Source organism: Miniopterus natalensis, chromosome 19, assembly GCF_054644295.1.
Source record: "Miniopterus natalensis isolate mMinNat1 chromosome 19, mMinNat1.hap1, whole genome shotgun sequence".
Lineage (NCBI taxonomy): Eukaryota > Metazoa > Chordata > Mammalia > Chiroptera > Miniopteridae > Miniopterus > Miniopterus natalensis.
In genome coordinates this window covers 23,082,011-23,109,278 of record NC_142099.1, presented here as the reverse complement: position 1 = coordinate 23,109,278, position 27,268 = coordinate 23,082,011, and the positions used below count along the sequence as shown (strand labels likewise).

The following is a 27,268-nucleotide window of genomic DNA, read 5'->3' as shown; positions in this document are numbered from 1 at the left end:
TTGGAAAGCTTAGGTTGCTATAAGAATTCAGGAGCTGAATATACAGTTGTTGGCCACATAGTCCAAAGAAGTAGCAAACTTGAAGGTCACATAATGTCATAGGAAGAATGTTTGAATGACATAAGTTTTAATTCCTAAAAAATTGTTGAAAGAGAAAGATTCTCTCTAAGGGGAAACAATTTTTTAGAGGCATCAAGTTCTCAATCTGTTATGCACTGCAATACCTAACAATTTCCAATGACCTATTTTAAGATTTCCCCCTGGGTTCTTGTGCCTTTTCTGACACTACCATTTTCTTGTTCCTGATCTTAAGACTACACTAATGTAACCTAAAAATAGTTCCAAATGCCAAAAGAAAAGGGGAGAAAGAAATGCAGAGAAGAGCAGCATTGATTGCAAGGGATGAGAGCAACATATGAAATAGACAAGCCAGTCACTCAGAAAACAGGGAGAACTCGTGGCCTGGAGAAGGCAATGCATTGCTTTGCAAGCCACAGACAGGCTAGTTTTCAATAGGCAAACGACATCCAGAAAATGTAGACAGTTGACCAAAAATAATGTAATGTGGCATCTAAGTATAAAATGTACATAAGCTTCCAATTTAATATTGTTAGAGTAAGACTTGTAAATTGTGTGAATGCCTAAGCAGCAATATCTAATCAGAATAACTGATCATAATTAGAATGGCTAGTAAATAAGAGAGGTAACTAATGTCTGGAATGAAATGGAACATGTTCCTATGCCTAGAAAAGGCTTTTGCATCTGTAGTGGTTTTCTAATTTATTTTGTTTAAAATTTTTTTAAAAATTTCAATTACAGTTGATATTCAATATTATATTAGTTTCAGTGTATAGCATAGTGGTTAGACATTTATAGAACTTACAAAGTGATCCCTCCAATAAGTCTAATATGCACCTGACACCATACATAGTTATTACAATATTATTGACCCCATTCCTTAAGCTATACTTTACATTCCTGTGACTATTTTGTAACTACCAATGTGTATTTATTAATCCATTCACCTTTTTCATCCAGCCTCCCAACCCCCCTCCAACGCGCAACCATTAGTCTGTTCTTTGTGTCTGAGTCTGTTTCTGTTTTGATTGTACTTTCTTTGTTGTTTTTTTAGATTCCACATATAAGTGAAGTCACATGGTATTTTTCTTTGTCTGACTTATTTCACTTAGCATAATACCCTCTAGGTTATTAACGTTTCATTCTTTATGGCCAAGAAATATTTCATTATATATACACCACATCTTCTTTATCCAGTCATCTATTGGACACTTAGGTTGGTTCTATATCTTGGCTATTGTATATGAAACGTCCTTCTTTGTTTCTTGTTATAGCCTTTGTTTTAAAGTCTGTTTTGTTTGATATACATATTGTTACCCCAGCTTTTCTTTCCATTTCCATTTGCATGAAAATACCTTTTTCTATCCCTTTACTTTCAATGTGTCTTTCCATGTGAGTTTCCTGTAGGCAGCATGTGTGAGTTTTGTTTTGTTTTCCAATCAGCCACCCTACATCTTTCGATTGGAACATTTAATCCATTTACATTTAAAGTAATCCTTGATCCATATGTAGTTATTGCCACTTTATTATTCATATATTTCATGTTTTTCTTCTTCTTAAAAAAGTCCCTTTAACATTTGGTGGTGATGAACTCCTTTAGCATTTTCTTGTCTGCAGTACTTTTCAAACTTTAGTGTGGGTACAAGATGTTGGGATGCCTGGCAAAATGCAGTTTAGGGTTTCTCAATCTTGACATTATTGCCACTTCAGGTGGGGATATTTTTTGTTGGGCAGACTGCCCTGTGCATTGTAGTATGTTTAGCAGCATTACAGGTCTACTAGACACCTGTACCACCTTTGCCCCAAAGATTGTGAAATGTCCCCTAGGGGCAAAACCACTCCCCTCCTTTGAAAATCACTGTCTAGGGTGAAGCCTACAGACCTTTGTTTCTAAAACGAACATCTATGTGATGTTGACAAATGTAGTCAGTGGGCCAATCTTGAGAAACATTGAACTAAAGAGTTATGAGCTGAATTATGTCCCCTCCAAAATTCATAGTAAGGCCTAACCCCCAGTACCTCAAAATGTGAGCTTATTTGGAAATAGTCATTGTAAATTTACAAGATGAGGTCATACTGGGTTAGGATGGGCTGCTAATCCAGTATGACTGGTGTCATTATAAAAAGGAAAAACTTGAACAAAGGCAGAGTTTGGAGCTGTACTGGCACAAGCCAAGGAACTATCAGAAGCCAGGAGATAGGCCTGGGACAGAACCTTCTGTAGTGCCTATAGGGGGAGCATAGTCTTGCAGACACCTTGACCTCATACTTCTCGCTTCCAGACTGTGAGAAAATACATTTCTGTTGTTTAAACCACTCAGTTTGTGGTACTTTGTAACAACCACCCTAGCAAATTAATACATAAAGAATAAAATACAAGTAGGAGTTTAGGACTGGGACAACATTTGAAGCAGGATCAGAGAGGAAAATGGAAAGGTTGCAAATTGGCACCATTTCCTTATTTGTCTTTCTTAGTGCCTGACACAAAATAGTTGGCTAGTTTTTATTTTTATTAAGCACTCTCCAAATATATCTCGTCTAATTTAAATATTAAGAGCAAAATCTCATAACTTGTTGCTTTATAAGGTTGAAATTACCTACCATGTTCCATTTTCAAGTTTTCATCTGGATTACATAGTAATTGGATAGAGAGGTTTAACTCTGGGGTTGCCTGGAAGACAAATGGAATGGATAAATTATGCCATTATCCTTAGAGAATGTAGTACGTGGTATTTTATACAAAGCAAAGATGCATTGGCTGATCACACTGTAGCTTTAAGAAAACTGTTGACTGTTTCAGGTCACAAAGGCACTATTTAGAGTACAGCAAGTGGGACTATGTGTCCAGCATGCCACAAAGTCATGTGTTTACCCAAAGCAGGCAATTCGTACTCTCTCACTGGAAGTATGAGGCCGTGGTACTAAAAGAACTTCAAAGGTATGTACTCTAGCAGTTTCATTTGCAGTAAAAGTGAATATTGCTGTCAGATATAAAAAAAAACAACAACAAGAGCCCAGTGGCAAATGTCAGTCTTTTTCTCCTTAAGAAAGAAAAATCATTCTAATAGATATCTTAGTTCCTGTTTCCTCCCACAACTGAATTGGGGGTGGGGGTGGGGGGCAGGAAACAAGTCTCCTTGCCTCAAGATTTCAGAATGAAAACGCTGTAAAGCTGCTGTTGCGGATGAAGGGCCCCAGCACTTGTTTTTCCGATCCTATGAGCATAAACTAGTTTATGATAAAAGAATGGTAGGAAGCATTGACAAAGAGCTCCTAGAAATGTCTACAAATTCATCTCAGTGATCAAATACAAACAAGGGGCAGGCCTACACCCCTTAAACGGCCTCGGGAAACCAAGATAAGGTAACAGCACATTAACCTGGAAGCCTGTGCCAAACTCTAAGCAAGTTTACCTCGCTAGACCCTCCCGCCCTCAGTCTAGGAAACTTTCCAGCGTGCCCTACAGAGTCACATCGAGTTGCTGTCAGAGCCCAGGATGTGCCATGCTTCCCTGAGCAGACTTGCCTCCTGGGGCAAGGTGGTGGGTGGATAACTGGTCGGAAAGGCTCCAGAAGGTTAGGACAGGGCCTCTCCATTCTCAAGGCTATTTTCTATCTCCAAAAGAGGGCCAGACCAGCAAAGAACTGACTCGGTGTCCCCGAGGGGAGAGCTGGGCTCCGACAAAACACAGCCCAGGCGGGGGAGGGGCTGGGGACAAAACGTGGAGGTAAACAGGCGTTCGGAGCAGCTCTGATACATTTATTACGCCTGTTCGGACCTTCCCAATAGTTGCAGGTTACTGAATCCTCGCTCCCCTTCTCTCGACGTGCCTCCTCTCTGCACACCACCGCCCTCCAACAAAAGGGAAGGGCGGCAGGCACGGCCCACGGACCCCCCCGGCCTGCGGCGGCTCCGGCGCAGGGCAGCGCCCCAGGAGTCGGTCTGACGAGGAGAGATCTAATCTCCCCCATTTGCTCGCCCTGGCGGCCGTGCTTCTAGTGGGAAGCAGAACAGGTGAGGGAGGCTGGCGGGAACCAGTCCCGGGACAGTTCGCCTAAAGGGCGAAGTGAGGGTGCGGGGCGAGGGACGGAGGGACGGCGGCGCGATAAGGCGGAGGAGGCGCGCCCCGAGCGCCGCCTCCCCCCCGGGGATCACCTTGCGCTGACCTACTTGAGCGATGCTGGAAGGAACCGGAGCGCGCGAGAGGAAGGGCGGGGCGGGGGGTGGGCGGGGCCGCGAGCCGCATCTTCGAGGGCTCGCCTGTGATTCGCGGACAGATTCGAGCCGGAAGTGTCCGTGAGGCGTGGGAGGCGGCGCACGTGGTGACGTGCGAGGGGGTGAGGCGCGAGCGAGCCCCGGCGGCGGCAGTGTCTGCGGGACGCGCGCGGAGGTCGGTCGGTCTGTCTGTCTGTGAGAACCGCTGGGCGCCGTTTCTCCGCCTGCCGCTTCCTCGTGGCTGAGCCAGCGAGCGAGCGAGTCCCCGCGAACCGTCGGCGGCGCGCCCCTCTCCTGGCAGCCTCCTCGAACTGACCGCGCGTCCTCCCGCTCGATCGCTTCCCCCCTCCGCGGCCTCGAGGCGCTTTCCGTTGGGCCTGTTCCCGCCCGCTTCCTGCTGCTCCCCGTCGAAGCTCCAGAGATGAGTTTTTCCATCTCTTCAGAGATGAACCAGGTATGAAGCGCTGCTCCCGCCAGCCGCGGAGGGGGAAGAGGGCGCGGCCGGTCTCCGAGCTGAGGGATGGCGCGGGCGGCCATGGCGAGGGTGGGAGGCGCGGAGCGTTGTCCCGACCCCAGGGGCTGGGTACCCCCGACGCGCCGCAGCCGCCGCCCTCTGAGGGCGAGAGGCCGGTGCCCCTCGGGCCCCGCAGTCCGGGCTCTGCCTTGGTTGCTGGGTCGCGTTGGCGGCCACAGGCAGATACCCGCAGCCTCGGAGGGCGCTCGGGCAGAGGAAGGCGGGCGGGAGGAACGAGAGGGTTCTGCTCGGGGGCCTGGGTCAGGGCGCCGCGGGGCAGGGATGACCTGCGGGAAGGCAGACGCGGGAATCTCCGTCCCGGTTGTCAGAACCTACGCCTAGTGTGTGGGTCTGCCCGGGTCTGGACTCTCCAGCGTGAGACCTCCCGGGGCCCGGCGCGTGTGGGCGGGGAGCCCACCCCGGGCCGCCACGGTGCCTCGGGCCTGGAGTGAGGTGCACCGCGTCCCTGATCGCCGTGGGCCACCGGGTCCTTTGTTCCCGCTCCACGTTGCCCGCTTTTCTTGCCAAGCGCGGGGAGAGGGGGGCGGGAGGAGGGAGGGAGCTGCTGGCCTGACGTGTTGGCGCTGAGTGACTGCTGGGCCGGCCAATCCTGGGCGGGGGTGTGGAGGCGCGGGGCGCCCGGCCTCGCCGCCGGCGGAGTGCGCGCCCGCCCCGCCGCGCGCGGAGGGAGGCCTGGGGCCGCGGGGCTCTCCAGCAGCTCCCCGGCGCTCGCCACTTCCTTTTTTTAATTTTAATTTTGATTTTTTTTTATTTAACGAAAGAAATCGGCAGAGAGGTTTGCTCTTTTTCCAGCCTTCTACGCATCTTGCAAGGGGTCTCCGGTTATAAGCGCTGTGGAAGGAAGGCTATGCGGCAGTATTGGATTGAGAGTTGCACGCAGGGAAACGTGAACCACAAATACTCTAGAAATGGGCTTATTTTTCCCCAGTACGTCGTGGACAGATCTTTGTGTGAGACAGCTGATATTTGAAAACTGTAGCAAGTAGAAATCCGACGCCTAAAGGGGCGCGTTTTTGTTTCCCGATGCCTGGTGGTGATGGAGGATTAGGACACCCTGGCCTCAGACTGTTCTCTGAGGACTGGCATGTGGACCTTGTGTCTAGTAATAAAGTTCAGCTCAGGAAGCCTAGCGGTACTCGCAACAGTTGAGCAAGTGCAGCAGCAACTAGACTGTATTTCCTTTTAATAATTCTAGCGCCAGCGGTTGATGTAAGGAAAGCAATGCTACTGAATAGTTTGTAGGCAGAACCCTGCCGAAGCGTCCGGCTCACCGACGCCCAGGATCCGCTGTTTGTCCACCTGGGGGCGAGGCGAACGCTGACTAGGATGCGCTTGAGGAGAGTACCGTTTGAGGCCCGCTGGCAGGCTGCTGACCAGAGGTCTGAAATCTGGTAACGAGTTTTGTGAAGCCGGACTAGTGCCACTGACCAAAAAGAGACCCAGTTTTTGCTTTGTTGTTTTCCTAATGGAGGTCATCTCTGGTTAATAGACATCAATTTCTTAGTTTATCGTTCTATTTTTCCCCCTAAAACACAACCTCTGCTGGGTTTTGGCCACTTACTTTGGGGTGGGGTTTGTTTTCCTTGCTTGGAAGCTATTTCAAGTGGCAGTTGAATGTGGGTTTGCAAATAAGTGTTTTTTAATGTAAAAGTTTTCTTGTTAAGGAAGTATCTTAATCACTGTTGCTAAGATTGAGTACCACTAAAAATGATTGCATTGATTGTTCAACAGTGTGATTGTATAGTGAAACCTATAAGAAGGAATTCTTAAAAGTTGGGGATCCCTCCCACCTTTTTGTGCTAGAGTGTAAACGGTGGAATTATGAATAAGGGAGTGATTTCTGTTTTTTAGTTGTTTTTCCTCATTTTATTTATTTATTTTGGCTAGAGACACAGAAAATGCATGCTTATCTTCACTTATCAATTTCAGTTACCACCTTGTAAATGATTTCTCAACCTATACCTGGATCAGTATTCTGACACTTGGGGTCTCAACCCTAATGCCCAACAGGTACCTCAGCGTTATAACGTCCCAAAGCAAATTCCTTTCTTCCTTCCTAACTTTCAGCATGTAGCAAGCTAACATGACTGTTGCGCCTTTTGGAATTCTAATTTGGATATTGATTTTGATAATGGTGCCACATATCCAAGCTAAAATATCCTTACTGCCTTAGGACAGGCATGCGCATGTAATATCAGTACTCACTTTCCCCGCATCCGTGTTTTACCCATCCTTGCAGACCATCCACACGTTTCTGTTCTCCAGCATTATTTAAACCTAGCATTCATCTCTCCTACTTCCTCTCCCGCTATTTTGCAAATGCATCCTGCAGGCTGCAATGTATTGAACAGAAATAGCTGCAGTTTCTGGAATATGTGTGCTGTCATGTGTTTTTCCTTTTCTTGTTGGAGCTGTCTTTGCTTGGTTTATCTCCGAGCACTTGGTCTGCGTAGTGTTCAAGGCTGGGGAATAGAGTTGACTTACTGTGTCACGAGCGTCCCGTTCCAGATTGTGCCTGCCATATGTTTGTTGCCATGAATGTTTGCGGATGAAAGAAGCACAGAACAATGAGGTTAAAAATATGGAGCCAAGTGAGTCTGTCTGGGGACTTGATATGGACGGATGGTGATAGTTTCAGAGGTGACATCGGGAATCTATAACTTCTGGTTTTGATTCATTTGTTTGCTTTGTATTATTATAAAGTCCTTTAAAATGGAGTTGATCCCTATTTTGTGTGAGTTGGCTGCCTTCAAAAGATTGCCATGAAGCTTAAATAATGTTTGTAATTTGCCTTAAAGTTTTAAGGATGCTTTGAAAGTTTGATAAGGTTTTATCTTGCTCTTCTTACTGAAAGCCCAAGAAAAATGAGGTTGAGGGGTGGAGGAGACAGTATTGTGCCTGCCTTTTTTTAACTCTTTGATAAGACCCATTGAATTGTACTTTAGTTAAGCTAATCTTTTTGGGGCTGTGGTAAATGTGAACTTCTGGATGTTACTAAAGAAGTTTAATTTAATGACTCATTTATGAGTCTTCTGTCTCTCTTTTCTCGCACTGGCCATGTTAAGGAACTGAAGTATATTTACCAGAATATATTGTATTAGGCCCCAGTTTTAATTTTTAAAGTGGATTAGTCAAATGTATATTTTAAATGTCAAAAGTCTAAGTTTTATACTTTCACATAGACTCTGGGATAGTGGGACTTTTGGTTTGGCTTTTCAAAGGAAAAAAGTTCTCTACTTTTTTATTGCACCAGTTACTGAGCTTGAGGTTCATAGACCAAAATTAAGATTTTTCTGTGAATTCCTGGAATAGTATAAAACTCTCAGTTTGCTCAATCTTACTTTAGTGGAAGTGAATGTGAATTTTCAAAGACAGGTTTTTGCAGGCAGCAGTTACAATAACCCCCTAACTTGAGGGTGGGTGAGAGGAGGGACATATAAGAGGACAGCAATTGAATAAAGTAAGTTTGCCACATTAACTTAAATGTCAAGTGGACTTGGACTAGCTTTTAAAATCAAGTAGGGTTGTACTTAGGAGTAGACATTAAAGTGATGAGGTTCATTATTAAGATGTTGATGTACTAGAAAATCAAGTACTAAATGTAGTAGGACTCACTTTATTGCAAAACTAATAATTTTGTACAAATTTACATGTGCTCCAAAAGTTCTCTGATGTTTTCTCCCAAAGGACTGAAGTGATTTTAACCACCTGTTTTTGTTTTTAAAAATAAATTTAAGGTAGAACTTCCAATTTATCAAACATAACTAGATGCCATTTTTATTCTTAGATTAAGACTAGTTTACAAATAGATTCTGAACAAAACTGGTCAAAATTTAAAACATTTGTAAATCTCCGTATCATGCACATTTTAATCATATCAGCAGAATTTTCATGGAGGTTCCCCTTCCACCCTTGCTTTAAGAGCAGCTCGTGAAACTGAAGTGAGGAGTTACCAAATGCCTGTGTGGATTGGCCACCCCTGTATATACCATATGTACAAAGGTTTTCTTAATTTGAGCTGGGTCTTGGCTAAAAATGTTTGAAAGTTTCTTTAGGATATAGTGTGTTCTCTGTATGTATAGAGAATTGTGTAGTACTTGGAAAACATTTGTTTTATTAGAACTGGTGTTTTCTTAAGAAAAGCTGAATTAACTAATCTAGATGAAAGTGTAGAGCAGAGGAAATCATCATTAAACAACATTCCCAACTGAGTCAGAAGAATACTCAGGTTTCCTCAAAATAAGACCTAAGTTACGTTGTTAGGGCATATGGGATCCCTCTCTCTTACAGATTGTGCATGTGTTGAATTTAATGCAATAGGTTTGTTGAATTAGAACTAGACCAGACTTCAGTGATTATATACCTTAACAATTGATTTAGAATTGTGGGTTTGATTGATGTATAAGGAAAGTGGGTAATTTTAAGATGCCCATTTAAAAAAGTATGCACATGTTTTTCAAATAATTCTCCTTCTGATTTCCTGAATTAGTGGTGTAATAGCAGTTCAGATGAATCTTCAAATTTCTGGCTAAGTTGTTTTGGTAGGGGGTAGATGGGCTGGATACAAAGATTAACAAGACGGAGGTTCTGCCTTCAAGGGACCTTGAATTCAGGAAGATGAGCAGGTATACAGAAAGACAGCTCAGAACAGGCCAGCTGGAAGATCACACATACTTTTCAGAGAGGGTTCAGTATGTGGAGAAACTACTTCTTACCTGGGGGGATTTGGCAACGGCTCTGTGGAGGTAAAATTTCATCTGGCAGAGGTTGGATTAAGGGTATTCCAAGAAGGTACAGAGGCTGGGAAGTACAGAGCACATTTTGGGGAACACTGTATCTGGTTTGGCTGTAACATCGTGTACATGTCTGGGAATGATGCCCAAGTTGCTTGCTGGTTGGTAAAAACAGAAGGATCATGTGTTTCTATATTAAAAGGATGTTTTTAATAACCTCAGTAAGTTATAGGTTAAATGAAAAATGTTTATATATAATCACATTTGTGTTATTTTCTCTCTTTGTGCCATTTACATAAAAATCTCTTCAGGATCATGGCTTCCTTTGTGTAATGTGACCTACCTAGATCAATGACATTCTAAATATCTAAAATTTTTTATTGTTACAGATTATGATGCATGATTATCACAGAAGAAATTCATGTCTATAGCTTTTAAGGACCTGATTACATCATTCCAAGCCTGATAGTTTTGGAATCACCATTAGAGCTTACGACACCTCCACCTTCACTTCAGCCACCTGTTTTCATACCTCAACGAAGTGCTGAGTTTTAACACTCCTTTGCTCTTGGATTATTTAAGACGTCCCAGAAATACATTTCTCACCAGTATAGTAGGTAAGTGAATATTCATTGCCCAGTGCAGCATTAAGACATCTTGTTTTTCTGAAGACTGTACCAAGTACAGTAACAGCCTGTCATAATTTTTTATAAGATGACATCAATAAGTCGTTTGTAGTAAAAAAAACAAAACAACAAACACAACATTTTCCTATTTTTCTTTCTGGTTTTTAAAAATATGTTTTTATTGATTTTAGAAAGAGAGGAAGGGAGAAGGCTAGAGAGAGAGGGAGAGAAATATCGATGTGAGAGAGTGACATCGATTGGTTGCTTCCTGTACACGCCCTGACGGGATTGAACCCACAGCCTGAGTATGTGCCCTGACCAGGAAGTGAACTAGTGATCATTTGGTGCATGGGGCGACGCTCAACCAACTGAGCCACACCAGCCAGTGCTCCTTTCTATTTTAATTTGAATAAGTAAATTACTAAAAACTGAAATATCCCATTACTGCTTTTTTAAAAAACAGATTTTTAGAGAGGGGGGGAGAGAGAGAGAAACATCAATGTGAGAGGGAAATGTCAATTGGCTGCCTCCTGCACGCCCCCTACTGGGGATTGAGCTCGCAACCCTTGGGTGCACAGGACAATGCCCAACGAACTGAGCCACACTAGTCGGGGCCTATTACTATATAATAATGTATCTTGCATATAGCCTGTTAGTCACTTGTTCACAAGAAAAGGGTTAAATGGAAACTTTAAAAGAACATAAGTTTCTATTATTATTCTTATGTTTTAGAATGTGTGAAACCTGCAAAGAGAACAGAATTTAAGTTCATCTTATATATCAGTTTTTCTCATTTGTGTGGGGAAAGGAAGGACAGCCGCCGAAAGGAAACCTACATGTGAGAACCAATTCACAGCTGTCCAGGCTTTTACTTTGCTCATGGAATGGGTTTGGATAGGACTGGGTTTATATTTGTTTCCCTTTACCATAACTGAGTTAATAGGCATGGAAATGGCCAAAACTGCTGAGATACTCACTACTGTATGAATCCTTAAAAAGATTTACAACCAAAGCATAGGAGTACAAAGACCTGGACATTCACTGCCAGTGTTGTTTCAGTAATGCTTTTGTATGATAAAGTTTTTGTTGCTGATAGGATGAAATTTGAAAATAAAGATACTGTGTTACTCTTTAAAATATAAAAACCTTTAAGATATAAAAATATATTTAAAATATAAAAATAACTGTTCACAAGTAAAATAACTCAGCTTCTTTTTGCCCTTCAGCCAAATTTAAAAGGAAAAATGATTCCCAATGGATATTTAATGTTTGAAGACGAAAATTTCATTGAGTCTTCTGTTGCCAAATTAAACGCCCTGAGGAAAAGTGGCCAGTTCTGTGATGTTCGTCTTCAGGTAGTTAAAACTTAATTGGAAGCTTTCAGAATTGGTCTTTTATTGCTAAAAGTAATGGTCTTGGATTTGCTTATTTTCTCGTTCACAGGAGGTATTTAATGAAATAACTTTTAAAAAGAGTGATTAGCTAGAGGAATACATAGTCCACCATATTTCTGATTTTAATTCCTCATAATTTCAGGTCTGCGGCCATGAGATGTTAGCGCACAGAGCGGTCCTGGCTTGCTGCAGTCCCTATTTATTTGAAATCTTTAATAGTGACAGTGATCCTCATAGAGTTTCTCATGTTAAATTTGATGATCTCAATCCAGAAGCTGTTGAAGTCTTGTTGAATTATGCCTACACTGCACAGTAAGTTTTTTGAAGTCCTTCATATAATCAGGGAATGTAATCAGGAAAATCCAAGTTTCTCTAAATTTAAATGTAAAATCTGCTTTAAGGCCTTGGAATATGAAATGATAAAGAACTTTTTTTTAATAGGTTGAAAGCTGATAAGGAATTAGTAAAAGATGTTTATTCTGCAGCCAAAAAGCTGAAGATGGACCGAGTAAAGCAGGTAGAGTACCAGAAGTGATATACAAGGACTATTGTCATCCGGGAGTCTTATATTATTAGAATGCGTATCTTGTCATTTGTTAGTCTCAAGAACTTGGAAGTCTCTTTTTTCTCTAGAGAACCGAATATGCTATTTTAATTGTGTAGCTGTAGTAATGTAGCAAGGTCACACCTCCTCAGATAATATGGGCTAAAATCTTGCTTTCCCAACAGTCTTCTCTGGCAGGGTGTCTGTTAGTCTCTGATAGCATGAATTAAAATATTTGTTTTTCTCAAATTAATCACATAACCTCAATTCTTTGTTCAGTCATTTTTTTAAAAAAAATTATTGATTTTGGAGGGGAGAGGTGGGGGGAGAGACAGACAGACAGAGACAGAGACTTTTGTTGTTCCACTTATACATTCATTGGTTTATTCTCGTATCCTGACCATGGATTCAATCCTTGACCTTGGTGTATCAGGATGATGCTTTAACCAATGGAGTTACCCAGCCAGGGCAATTTTTTGTTCGTTTACTCTTCTAGGTTCTTTAAAAGTATTACTTCTAGAACTTAACACCATTGAGAAGTGCTTAATAATTCATAGGAAGAAAAGCATTTAATCCTCTATGTGGGGGTCAGTAAACTGCAACCCTCCCACCAGCTGCCTGTTTTTACCAACATAGCTTTCATTTACATATGGTCTGTAGCTACCTTCCAGCTATAGTGACAGTTGAGCTGTTGTGACAGAGACAGTAGGCCCACAAGCCTAAAATACTTATCTGGCCCGTTAAGAAAGTTTCCTGGCCCCTCCTCTGACAGCATTCTTCTGCTTAAGAATCCTTCCATGGCTTGTAGCACATATCCCTCAGATTAGCAGCAGATTTTCCCTAATGTGGTTGCTGTTTTTCCAAAATTATTTCCTAATTATCTTTTGCTCCAATCAAACTAAATTGTTTGCAATCTTCCCTGCTTGCTCTGCATTCTGTACCATCATCTGTCCTGTAGGCAGTTCAGACACTGCCTTCATGAAGCCTTACATGATTATTCTAGCTGAAAATTATTCTTAACATTTCATGTGCATTATCATAGCATTTCGGTTTGGTGCTGTTTTCCTTAACCAGTTCATGCATTTGCATGGCATCCTTGGATGTTTATTGTTTGTATATATTGTTTCTTCCCACTGTTAAACGTGTTCTATTATGGCAGTGATTTTTGTTTCATCTTTATATCTTCACATAATGCTTTCACATTGAGTAGGAAATGCTCGTTAAATAAAATTTATGTAAATGTTGACACTCTTTATTTGTTTTCCAAGGTGTGTGGCGATTATTTACTGTCTAGAATGGATGTTAGCAGCTGCATCTCCTACCGGAACTTTGCAAGTTGTATGGGAGACTCCCGTTTGTTGAATAAGGTTGATGCATATATTCAGGAGCATTTGTTACAAATTTCAGAAGAGGAAGAGTTTCTCAAACTTCCAAGGCTAAAGGTAAGGAGTAAAATCTATAAAGAGATTTATTACTTAGTTCCAGGCAGGGAATCTCTGTCCATGTTTTGAGAAGCAATGAATGGTGGTTATGAAAAAGACAGTACTTTGAAATGATACTGTTATCTTTGGCAGTGTAATGGTTTTCTGCCAGCCAGGTTGTTTACTTTCTTTGTTTTTTTTAGCTACATAATTCTAATTCACAAGTTAGAGTAAATGTATTGAATGCAATGGGGTATTTTTATTGACAGTTTTATTATGAAATTGAGAATTAAGCTGAAAATTGGAGGGTCAACACTGACCCATGTACTACTGTTTTTCCCCCAATTCTAGTTGGAGGTAATGCTTGAAGATAATGTTTGCTTGCCCAGCAATGGCAAATTGTATACAAAGGTAATCAACTGGGTGCAGCGTAGCATCTGGGAGAATGGAGACAGTCTGGAAGAGCTGATGGAAGAGGTTAGTTTTAAAGTAAATGGGATTCAACAATTCTTAAAAATTATTTTGCTATAAAATGAAGGATTCCCTTTCACTTTTATTTTATAACCATGACCCTAAAGAATTTAAATTTTGCTATAGGTACCCCTAAGCTGAGAAACAGGGGGGGTGTCCAGGTGAGCTGAATGAACTGTTCAGTTTGGTCTTCTGCTTTTCTTTTTTTTTTTCTTTTTTTTTTTTTTAATTTCTTTGCTTATTATGTGCTATTAACTTTCTTTAAAGTAGCATGTAATTTGCTTTAGAAATGGGAGGTGGTACACTGAAGTTTTCTGTAGATTCTTAATTTTTCTTCACAGGTTTTTGCTTTAAAATTGACAAGTAGGTAAAAGCTTCTAATGGTTGTTCCTCCCCGTTGATTTATCTCCCCATAGGTTTATTAACAAAACTAGGATACCCAAGACTGAAGAGACAAGAAGAAACCTCAAGTGTATTGACACGTAAAGAAGGAGCAGTCCTGCCCCAGTTCTCCTAAGAAAAATCCGCTGTGGGCAGAGAACGATGATGATTTAATGGTGTTTACTCCTTACAGGATTCTTATTTTTAAAGCTTTGTGTTTTTCAATGGTGTTGTTCATACATATAGTCACTCAACTTGGGCTTTTAAAAACTACGCAAGAAAAAAAAATTAATGGAGAAATAGTGGGAATTAAACATAGGCAGATGGAGCGGTGGAGTGACCTTGAGTTTAGCCTTCCACTTAAGCCTTTCAGGTTCCCTAGTGGCTTACCAAAGCTGCTAGGCCTTTAAAAATACTGTTATCATGTTCTGAAAAGGCCAACAGGCGATCTTTAAGTTCTATATGGTTTTCTACTTGAAAGTCAGATGCATTCGCCATGTATTTGCATCTATTAAGGGAAGTATCTCTGCAGCTTGTTTGAATTTTTGAATTTGTTTTTCATCTGCTTTTCTTGACATTGCCTACAGGACAGAAATATGTTTATGCAAAATAGACCACTTATCCTCAGGTGTAAACCATATTCAGTATTTTATTGTAAATATGTATACTCTTTTAAGACCCTACATATTGTACTAGTGCCTTTTTTCTTAATGGTATATAATAGAAGCTATGAGAAAAATGAAGATTTCTTTCATGCCAATCAAGCCAAGGACTCTTCAGCTAGGATAAGAAGATGCTGTATTTTATTTTTGTTTTTGTAAATTTTTACAACCATGACATGTATTTTCTTTGCTTCGGGATCCTGCCAGAGTAAGATGTCAAGTTCAAGAAGCACACTGGAGGTTACCTTGAGGCGGTTGTGTGATCTGCGGACTAGAGGTGTAGCCATGGAGACAGTAGCCACATGGGTGTTCTGTTGCTGTTTTGCAGGTTCAAACCTTGTACTACTCAGCTGATCACAAGCTGCTTGATGGGAACCTACTAGATGGACAGGCTGAGGTGTTTGGCAGTGATGATGACCACATTCAGTTTGTGCAGGTACACATTGCACATCTGAGGTAACCTCAGGTTGAAATTTGATTAGAGCATTTTATAGTATACTGAAATTTTCCTTTAGTAGAGGAAAGTGGAAGAATTTCTTTGGTATGACTGGACAGAAATATTTTTGGGAGAAAACAAGCATACCTTCGAGTTACTGCCACTTTTGCCACATAAAAAAATCAACAAATTAGGAAACCCCATTTAGATTTTTTTCTCAATGGCGTTTAAAAAATAAGAAAAATTGCAAATGAAGCAATGTAGAAATTGTTATTTGTTTAGAAAAATAGTTGTTTGTAACAGAAATGACTATTAAATAGACCCAATTTTTGAAAAATCTCAAACTTTTTTAGTTTATGGACAAATAACAAAATTGTGCAAATCCTGTGTCACGTAGTGACTCCACAAGTTTAAACACTACCCGGGGCAAGAAGAGAAGATTCTTAGTGCTCTGAGAGCCTCCCTCTAACCCCTTCCTTATCACTGCTCTGCACTACCCCTAAAGGAAACCCTTTTCTAACTTCTGAAACAATAGGTTAGTTTGCCTATGTTTGAAGTTGATGTATACTACATACGTACATACATTATTCTTTTTTTGGCCTTTAGCTCAACATTGTGTCTATGAGGGATAAAATATAAAGTAGGTGGAGTTTACCCAGTTTAAGGGGTATTCTTTAATAATTAGAAGACAAATGATAGACTTAGATGTAACCTGTATGGTGATGTCAGGTGTTCTGTGTTAATAGTGGATGAATATCTTTATTTTTCAGAAAAAGCTTTTGGATCTGAAGTTAACATTTTCCAAAAGTACTCTTTGATTAAGCAAAGGTTGAGTGCCTGATAAGCGGCAAGTACTGTGTTAGATATGGGGACACGAAAATCTGCAAGAGACAGTTTATACTTGCAGGACCTTATAGGAGTAGGTGAACCAGTAGACTTACAAGAGATATCTACTGAAGGTATAAAGGGGAGGGCATAGTGGAGTCAGGAGAGAAACCAGAAATTTCACAGAAGCAGCAACATTTGAGCAGTTACAGATAGGAGTAGAAGAGTTTGCATAGCAGATAGAAGTGTGTCAGATAGCAAAGAAAACCTGTGCAATGATGATACACTTGGAATTACAGGTCACAAGACTGGGAAAGTAGGTAAATGCCACCTGATTGGGGCTTATATTTTATCCTACAAGTAGTGGGGAACTGCCAAAGAATTTTAGACAAGGGAGTAGTAGAGTGCTTTGAACAGACATATATATATCTTAAGAGGGCGATGGGTTAAATTATGTTATTTCTATAGAGCAAAGATCTGTGTATTCATGTTTTAGACAAATAACTCTCAGGTGGCAGCCTCTGGGTCATGGGATTCTAGCTGATTTGTGTGTTTTTTGTTTTGATTATAAAACTATTGCATTAAACTCTTAAGGGGTGGACTCTAGAATGTATGGTTACAAAGGTTGAGTCTGTAGTTATTGATGATTGTTTCGATTAGGAAAATTGAGGGATTCTGACGCAAGGCTCCTTAGGAGGATGTGCTGTGAATAGAGATCAGGAAGTAAAAAAGACAAGGGGACACACCAGGCTTCAGGAACAGGAAAAGAAGTTGAGAAGAAGCCATTAGGGAGGTAGGACAGTCAGAATCACATCGTGTGGTAAAAGCTGGTTAACCCAGGAGGAGGAAGTCTGAAGCCTCGAGGACTAAAGTGTCAGTCAGCTGTGCCGAGCCGTCCTCCAGGAAGCCATGGGAGAGGAGGTTAGGGATACCTTCCACCTACGTTGGTTTTAGGAAACCATTAGTAGTACCCTTGGGTGGATATAATTTCCAGACTATTAAGGTTAAGAAACCCTTAGCTTGAGAAGCTGAAAAGGAAACAGCCCCTAGAGACCACCTCTTGGGAGACAGCGGCAAAGTATGAGCAGTGAGTGGGCTGGGTGGTAAAAGTTGATGTGGGAAAGTTTGAAGATAAGGGGGAATAAAGGGTTATGTTTGACAGTGTTCCAGACGGAACGTAAAGGCATCAGCCAGCATTTCTGTAGGAGACTTGCTGGTTCCATAACACTTTGCAGTCTTTATTAACTGTGCTTTTCTCTCATTGGTTTTCTCTCCATACATTAGAACAGTTTTCTCCTTACGATAAAAGCTCTACTGTAAGCAGTATCAATTTGTGATACTTTGGATCCCTTCTTCCCAGATTGGGGTGGGGTTTTATGTGCCTTGTACATCTAGTAGCAGAGAACACAGTCTGTCATAATATAAAGAATGGCTTTATACTTAGAATTGCTAATCTTTATTTTAGTTGTTGCTGTATGAATGCATATTTGCTCTGAATTTTAGCATCTTTATCTATGCAATGGACAGGTAGTATTGCCGTCACTGGATTAAAAGATGATGTGAAAAAGTGCCTGATAATACCTAGGTAGCTCTCCCCTTTTTCAAAATAGTCTACATGTGCTATAACCACACTTGCCCAGTGGCCCAGACCAAACTTTTCAGTAGTTTTTTCACAGCTTCAAATAGCTACCAAAATCTTTTTTTTCTATTGTTACATGGCTTTTTGCTTCCACTAAAAATAGAAATTTCCATTAAAAGTTTCCCACCTGGGAAATTTTCCTACCCATGTGGCTGTGGCTCTGGCCCTAGGGACCAAAATAAATGGGTAGGCAGACTTGGCCAGGTACTGAAGGTGGTAGGAGATACCTGTTCATTTGGCAGCTCCTCTCAGTGTTGTTAGTGCGGACTCTTCCAAGTCTCTATGATCATGTGGTTGGGAAGTACCATGGGCTAAAGTAATTGGAAGAAAATCATCAAAGGGAACTCTCACACATGAAACACAATGTAATTCTCTTACATTCATTTGAAAATTTGCAACTCTGCCCAGTTCTCCCTCCTTTGTGTTCCTGGGTATCTGCTTTTCTGAATGGTTGGCTCTTTTAGTAGTATTGTTTCATTTCTGATTACTATTTCTTTTTTATTTCTGTGTAGTTTATTTGTTTGGAAAACCACTCTAATACCTGTAAGGTAGTCCTAAAGAGTATACTATTGTTTCTTATAATTACCACTTTTTTCTTGTAAAATACTTTGAGAGGCTAGACGGATATTATTTGTGTCTGCTCACTTTTTGCTGGCATTGTGTGAAGGATTCTAGTACATATGATTGATTTAGGTGTGACAGTTTCATGGAGAGCAGGTTAAATGTATTCTCAGTTAATTCATTCCATTTTAAATTTATAACATTTTTTAGACTATTCTAAACATAGAGTATGTGACTTTATGTGGATTATGGGGTAGAGGATTTCCTTTTTTTCCATCCATTAAGGAAGTGATACTTGACCCACAACATATTTTTTAATTGTTTAAATTGAGCTTTTCCTGACCAGGCAATTTGTGAAGTGTAGTTGTTACTAAGTGGAGATGGAAATTATGCCTGTAATTTGTATCAATTGGAAATGTTGGTCTGTGTTAAATTTAGGCGTGCTATACATGTTACACATAGGTGAAGGATACTGAGTGTTTTTCCAGTGTTGTGAAATAGCTGAAGAACAGAGGTACACCAGGTATGGTCTTTGGCTAGGTTTCTGTAGCTACCTTTTGATTTTGCAGAAAAAGCCACCACGTGAGAATGGCCATAAGCCGATAAGTAGCAGTTCTACTGGATGTCTCTCTTCTCCAAATGCCACGGTACAAAGCCCTAAGCATGAGTGGAAAATCGTTGCTTCAGAAAAGACATCAAGTAAGTGTATTACACTTGTCAGATTGTCTAAAAATTTAGTTATTTTTAAAGAAAATATTAGTGGGACAATTTTTAAATACTTTCAAATTGAATAGTTGAGGAAAAAGCTCGGAAGCAACTGAGTGTGGAATACAACAGCAGATTGTTCCTGCCTGGTATCTGGAGTCCGATTCAGGATTGCATAGCAGCCAAAAGTAATAACCACCGCATCTTCAACAGAGAACTCTTGTGCTTTTACAGATAACACTTACTTGTGCCTGGCTGTGCTGGATGGTGTATTCTGTGTCATTTTCCTTCACGGGCGAAACAGCCCACAGAGCTCACCAACAAGTACCCCAAAACTAACTAAAAGTCTAAGCTTTGAGATGCAGCCAGAGGAGCTGGTAGAAAAGCCCATGTCTCCTATGCAGTATGCACGGTCCGGCCTGGGGACGGCGGAGCTGAATGGCAAACTCATAGCCGCAGGTAAGAGCAAGGAGGGTGATTTCTTATCGGAAACCTCCACCAGCTAAACCTCCAAATGGGCACTTGACACTTGGGAAGTGCAGTCTCTGGAAGAGGGTTAGTGCGCCTTCCTCCTGGGCATTGCACTTGACCACACTGTAAGACCACAGGAATAATGTGTAAATGCTGTTGTACTGCCTAACCTTGGATGCAGTGTCTGTTTCTAAATCTTAAAGACTATGAAGTGGGTAAATTGTTCTAATTTTTAAGCCGACACCAAGCAGTCTAGTCATGCCGGTAGTGGTGCTGTTCGGCTCTTTATAAGCCCTTAAGAAACAGGAACTACTGGGGCCTTAACAAGTTTGTGGATAAAATTCTTTTTCTCACTCTGCAGATTAAACCATTCTGGAACAGAAACCCTCATCTAGTTTAATATTTTAGACATAAATCTTTATGGTTCTTTTACCAGGTGGCTATAACAGAGAGGAATGTCTTCGAACAGTTGAATGCTATGACCCACATACAGATCACTGGTCCTTCCTTGCTCCCATGAGAACACCAAGAGCCCGATTCCAAATGGCTGTACTGATGGTCAGTGCATTGTTTCAGTAAGAAGCAACCCATATTTAGCTTTTTCTCATGACTTTAGAATGGCGGAAATGCTAATTTCTCACTTTTGGTGTAGGGCCAGCTCTATGTGGTTGGTGGATCGAACGGCCACTCAGATGACCTGAGTTGTGGAGAGATGTATGATCCAAACATAGATGACTGGATTCCTGTTCCAGAATTGAGAACTAACCGTTGCAATGCTGGTAATAACGCTTTTCTTCTGAGATAATCAGTATTTAAACATGATGACTAAATTATCAATGTATAACCTTATTTTATACTCACATAGGGGTGTGTGCTCTGAATGGGAAATTATACATCCTTGGTGGCTCTGATCCATATGGTCAGAAAGGACTGAAAAATTGTGATGTGTTTGATCCTATAACAAAGTCATGGACAAGCTGTGCTCCTCTAAACATTCGTAAGTTGACTTTTTCCCCTTAAAACTGTTTTGTTTTTGTTTTTTTTCCTAAAAAGACCTGTGAATCAACAGTATGCACACACTTACAGTTTTGATAGTAATTTTGGTTTGACTTGATTTCATAGGTAGACACCAGTCTGCAGTCTGTGAGCTTGGTGGTTATTTGTACATAATCGGAGGTGCAGAGTCTTGGAATTGCCTGAGCACTGTAGAGCGTTACAATCCTGAAAATAACACCTGGACTTTAATTGCGCCCATGAATGTGGCTAGGCGAGGAGCTGGAGTAGCTGTTCTGGACGGTGAGTATTGGGATTTGGAGAGGTGAGGAGTTGGTAGTGGCAAGAATTTGTTCTAAAATTCCAAGAGAATGTCAGTGATAACTATATGCTTGTATAATTAAGAATTCAGAGCAGCCATCTTTTCTGATGCAGTGGGGATTCGTGGTTTGTATTTTAGAAATGCTTTCCTAATCAGAAACTCAGTACTTGATATAACGTAAATATATCTATTCATTAATCTTCTGATAAGTTCACTGAGTTAAGTGCTAAGACGTTTTCTTCTGTAAACCCTACTACTCATAATGCGTCGTTTTGGAATTAGAGTTTAACTTCTTTAGAGCAAGAATTTTATTTTTTCTTAAATATATCTTTATTGATTTCAGAGAGAGGAAAGGAGAGAGAGAGAGAGAGATAGAAACATCAATGATGAGAGAGTCATTGATCGGCTGCTTCCTGCAGGCCCCCTGCTGGGGATCGAGCCCCAATTGCCTGCATCCTAGTCAACACTCAACGGCTGAGCCACGCCCGACCGGGCTAGAGCAAGAATTTTAAAGTATTTGATTTTCAAATTGTCTAGATCTAGTCATTATTCTAATTGTCTACTTGATATACCTAATTGGAAGTAAAACTTTTAGACTATTTTAAGAAGTCTTTCCCCAAGGCATTAAACTTACATTTTATACAGACATAGCTTTCTTTTCATGTACAATGTATTAATTTTACATACAATTATTACAGTGAGTTTAACTAGCATTGTTTGTGTACAGAAGCAAAATGTAGTAAGCTTGTGGCTCAGCTAGTGAAAGTATGTGTGTGTAGACATACCAGCAAGTTAGCCTGCAGGCCTGTAGCCTCTAGCCTACTGTGAGCCTTGTCAGTTCTTTTACAAATACAGCAGGTCCTTCAATAACATTTCTTTATTACGTTGATGAGATGCCAGAGGAACTCAAGTCTTGTTTATAGCCTATGGTAAAACTGGTTTTGTTATATGTTGTTTCACTTAAAGTAGAACCTATTGACAATATTAAAGTGAGGACTTAATTGTATATGGGTGCAGGTAGGAATGATGAATTTGAGAATTTGTAATAAAATTTTTTCTAAGTAACAGAATTTAATGCTGACATTATCTTTGAAAATAACTATTAGCTGTTGATCATGTATATTTGAAAATAGTCATAACTCAACTTTTTTTCCAAGAAGACATTTCTTTACCAGAATCATTTTATATAGTTGGAAAGCTCTGGAAAACGTTCCGTTGTCTGAAATCTGCTTTTCTATTACTATGAATCTTAGTTGTTACACACTAGACTAATACAAAACTTCCAGTGCACAGAACTATTCTGGTTGGCCACTTATTGGCTGTGTCTTTTGGCAAGTTGTACAGCTTCTTTGGGCCTTGTTTCATCTGTGAAATGGCAATAATAGCATTCTACCACATAGAATTGTTGTGAGAATTGCACTTTAGATTTCACCCCCACCCCACTTCCCTGCCCTTAAATTGCCTGAGTTCCATGTGCCAGTGTTTTTTATTATTCCATTTATATCCCCAGCCTCTTGAGAGTGCTTAACCACCCTAGTAGGCATTTAATAAATACTTCTGACAGAATGAAGGGGCACTTCTAAGAACCACTGATTTTAGCAAAAGACTGATTTCAGGTCTTTTTATCTATATTTATTTGTCTCACTTCTCTTTTAGGAAAACTATTTGTAGGTGGTGGCTTTGACGGTTCTCATGCCATCAGCTGTGTGGAGATGTATGATCCAACTAGAAATGAATGGAAGGTGATGGGAAACATGACTTCCCCAAGGAGCAATGCTGGGATTGCAGCTGTGGGGAACACCATTTATGCAGTGGGAGGGTTTGATGGCAATGAATTTCTGAATACTGTAGAAGTCTACAACCTTGAGTCAAATGAGTGGAGCCCCTATACAAAGATTTTCCAGTTTTAACAAATTTAAGATTCTTTCAAACTAACAGGCTTAGTGATGTAATTGTGTTTAGTAGAGGTACATTTGTGAATAAGGAGGGTGGGTGGGTATAGAGGTTGCTAACAGCAACACAGAGCTTTTGCATATTGCATATTATTAAACATGCTGTACATACTTTTTTGTGTTATTGGGAAGAATGCAAAGTTGAAGGTCTGTTTTGTGTGTTTTTAGGACTACTTTGGTTATTTTACGTTTTGGAAGTTGATATTGTAAAAGAATAAACCAAGACTTGATTGGGTACATCATTTCAAGAAGTCCCCTCTCCTCCACATTTGTTTTGCCAATTTGCACATTAAATGCCTCTTTCCTCAAATGTGTATTAGGGCAAGAGGGGTTAGGGTATTAAGATATAGGTATTTGGGTTTTTTAAGGGCCCTTTTTCAGTAACTGGAACACTGTAACAAAAGAGACTTAAGTAGACGGCAGTGACTATTTTTCTTTTTATTAAAAGAAAGCTGACATGGCTACCACGATTTAATCTTTATGATTGCCTTATAACTTTTTATATTCTCAGCAGAGCGCTTTACCTGTTGAAGTAGGATGTGGCGGATTCAAATTGCTGAAGGAGAAGGGCACACTTAGAGCGTGCAGAGGTGTTGTTGCACACACCCAGAACGCAAAGTTCTAAGCTTCTGCCTCAGCTACGATACTATTTTTGAGAACGAAGTACCAATGTTTATTTGAATGGAGCTGCTGAACAGTAGCATAGCTATCATTTTTATTTGAAACTGATTTTAAATATTACGACTTTTTAAGGGAATATTTTATATAGCAAGACACTTAATATGTAATAGTAAAGAACAGTGAAGTATTTTGCCTTATAAGTAATTCCTGTTTTTATCATTAACAAAACAATCCCAAATGGCAGCCCTTGATTGTGGAAACAATTAACTTAAACTGTATTGGAGCCTTTATCAGAACTATGTTTTTGTTCAGTTTTTCTATTCATATGGATAAGTATTAGTTGGGGTGACTTACCTAATGTGTAGTGCTACACATCTAACTTACAGTGCCAAAATTAGCAAATCCTAATGCCTGCTGATGCAAACACATTAAAGGTACTTTGCAGGAAATCCTCGCACCATGGGATTAACATCCAGATGTTGTTTGTGTACTCATTCATTACTGAAAGTTCTGGGGAAACTTTTTCCAGCAGTGATGAGCTTAAGGTATTTGGGAAACAATTCACCTGGCATCTTATGTCTGAAATAAGGATTGATGTAGGGTTTTAAGGTATCTTCTCGGAGAAGACAGCAGCACAGGAATCGATTGAGCCGGCTGGGACAAGGGCTACCCATGAGGAACGTGGGCCCAGAAGAGAATGAGGGCTGCCCTCTCCGCTCCTCCGGCACTTTGACACCTTATCTCACAAACCACCTCCAGGAAAGGCAGGGAGTTCCCTGGAGGCTAGTTCCCGAACATCTGTTGCTGGTTCTGGGCTAAAACTAGGTTATCAAATTTGAACCTAATATAACTTCATTTTTTAGTGGCTCTGTATATGTTCTGTTTAATACAAGAAATTAACTTTTAGTTGGGGATTCAGCAGTTAAATCCCTGAAATTACTTCTCAGTTCCTAAGTAACACTTAAATGCAAATAACATGGGAGATTACTTTGGGGCAAAGTTTTCCTCTATTACCACTGATGCCAAACAGGTATTCTGGTGGCTAAAATATAAGAAGCTTCCCTAAGGGGGTGGGGGGCAATCCTCAGTAACGAGTTGTTACTGTTTTTCCGTATCCAAAAGGTACATTTTTCTTGAGGGAATGAGAAAATGTGGCATGGCCTCAAGTGTAATTAAATTTTTTCCCCACCAGTATGGCTTTGGGAGCAATTTAGAAATACAGTGGTACCTCGGTTTTCGAATGTCTCCATTGGCGAACATTTCGGCTTTCCAACACTGTAAACCCAGAAGGAAATGCTTCAGTTTCCGAACACGAGTTGGAAGTCGAACATGCCACGCAGCCTCTGCTGAGGGCAAGATCCTGAGGCCCAGCTGTCAGCTGTTGATCCCTCGGTTTTCGAACATTTCAGAACTTGAATGGTCTTCGGAACGGAGTACATTCGAAAACAGGTACCACTGTAATACTGATGAGATAACCATGCTTGCAGTTGGTTGTCATAATGCATAAAATATACTAGGTCCCTAACACAGTAGCAAACTATAAAATACCTGTTTGAATTAACAAAACAATTGGTTATACCTCAGGCATAATTTTTTTGTGTGACCTTCAAGATGGGGCGTTTTGATTTTGGGCTTGTGTGCCATACAAGCTTTACCATTACTCAACTTGTTTCAGAATTTCTTTCATAGTCATATTCTGGTGGGGGAAGCCCCTGGATTTGGGAATGTGATAATATAGTGCTAGAATTCCTGCTTAATACCTATAATCTCTCTGGACCTCAGAGTTCTTAACTTAAAATTGAAGTAGGCAAAGGAGAAAGTCCAATTTGGATATTTTTGCAACTCCAGAATTGCCTTTAGAAAAGTATGAGTCACAGTCTTCTCTAGTGTCAGGCATTTATTTGTTTCCTACTTTGTTCCAGAAAAGGATCTGAAGTCTTTCACTGAGACATAAGATACAACGTAAATTAATTGGGTGTAAAACAGAAAGAAAAGCAAGGAAACACCAACATATGAATCTTAATAAGGCCAAGCCACAAATTTGGTCCCATAAACAAGAGACCTGTTAAATAAGTTAAATCACCCATGAGAAAGGATATCCTTCCGTTTGCTACAACAAAGATGGACCTTGAGCACATTTTGTTAAGCAAGATAAGTCAGAGAAAGACAAACACTGTATGATAGCACTTACATGTGGAACCTAAAAAAGTTAAACTTGTAAACGAGAAAATGGTGGTTAGCCCGGGACTGGGGAGGGCCCGGGTAAGAGTGATACTATGTTTAAGGATACAAACTTGGCAACAAGTAAATAAGCTGTAAAGATCTAATGCACAGTATAATGAATATGGACAATATAAATTACATAATGTGATAAATATCACTACACAGCAATCAGTACAATATATAAATGTAAACAACACTACCTTAAACTTTCACAATGTTACCTGTCAAATTACCCAATTTTTAAAAATCAAGAAAAACCATTAAACCATCTGTAGGTTAAAAAGGAATCACAGTGAAGCACTAATTTCCTTCATAATCCATCTGGAAGTCTCTCAAGTGTCTTAAAATGATACATTGAGCAACAAGTAGAGTTTATAAAGAGGAATGTACTCATGCGTGTCACGGATTCTTCAACCTACTAGCAACAATGGCCAACAAAATATTTAAGCTTTCCTATTAATAGCTTCATAACTTACTGGAGGTTGAGTAAGAGAAGCAAAAGCTCAGTTATCAAACTGGGTATGTACAGGGTTGACGTCTTGTGGAAATAGAATCTAAAAAGGGCATATGTTTGAATAGGTGGCAAGGGGAGTAATATAATTTCAGCCCGGAAAAAAACAGGATACCAAACTTGAATGAAATGAGATAAAGTGAAATATCCAGCAATTTAAGAATAGGGTTGCTATGTCAATAACTGGAAGGCATCTACCAAAGGCTACTTTGCAAGTCATGAAAAGGTCCACCCTCTACATTAAGCTAGTGTTGTCGAAACCAAAAGTAGTACCAAGTCTTTGAAGGTAGAGGCTTGGAAAAAAACATCTGATAAAGTATTTGAATCCAGAACTTAAAACAATTTTAAAATGGGCAAAAGATTTGAATTGACACTTCAAAGAAGATAAATAGGTTCCAATAAACATGAAAAAATGCACAAATCATTAGGAAAAAGGAAAAAGCAAAAACGTGACACATCTATTCAAACTGAATAACACCAAATTCTGGTTAGGGTGCAGAGTAACTAGAACTCTCAAATTCCTGGAGGAATCAGAAAACTGTAAGGACACTTTGGAAAAGTTTGGCTGTTTCTTAGAAAAATACCCTATGACACAGTAATCCCATTCCTAGCTGTTTATCCAAGTGCAAAGAAAACACATTTGCACAGAAACCTGTGTGTGAACATAGCAGCTTGCCAAAATCTGAAACATCCAACTGGCGAAGGAATCGATTCCACCCATACACTAGACTACTACTCAGGTATAGGAACTGACTGGAGTACTGGTAACACACGGACACACTGCAGAAGCATGCTGACTGGAAAGCCCGCCTCGAACAGCTCCATTTATAGCATTCTGGAAAAGGCAGTTGGAAAAGGCCAGTAAAATGGTGCCAGGAACTCGGATGCAATAATCTTCAAGGAAGCCTCATGAAGTTACCACCAGCTCCTCACTAAGGCAAAGTCGAGG

The 27,268-nt window shown here is 40.5% G+C and overlaps 1 protein-coding gene across 1 annotated transcript; it reads left to right on the top strand.

Moving 5' to 3' along the window:
* The first annotated feature begins 4,445 nt into the window (after positions 1-4,445).
* On the top strand, positions 4,446-23,206 carry IVNS1ABP (influenza virus NS1A binding protein). Its single transcript, XM_016224647.2, has 15 exons — positions 4,446-4,747; positions 9,951-10,178; positions 11,414-11,542; positions 11,724-11,893; positions 12,023-12,098; positions 13,394-13,567; positions 13,898-14,023; positions 15,389-15,496; positions 19,091-19,220; positions 19,461-19,685; positions 20,134-20,255; positions 20,350-20,476; positions 20,563-20,694; positions 20,820-20,993; positions 22,669-23,206. Exons 3-15 carry the CDS (start codon positions 11,432-11,434, stop codon positions 22,920-22,922), a joined length of 1,929 nt encoding a protein of 642 aa, XP_016080133.1. The 5' UTR covers positions 4,446-4,747; positions 9,951-10,178; positions 11,414-11,431; the 3' UTR covers positions 22,923-23,206.
* The last annotated feature ends 4,062 nt before the right edge of the window (positions 23,207-27,268 follow it).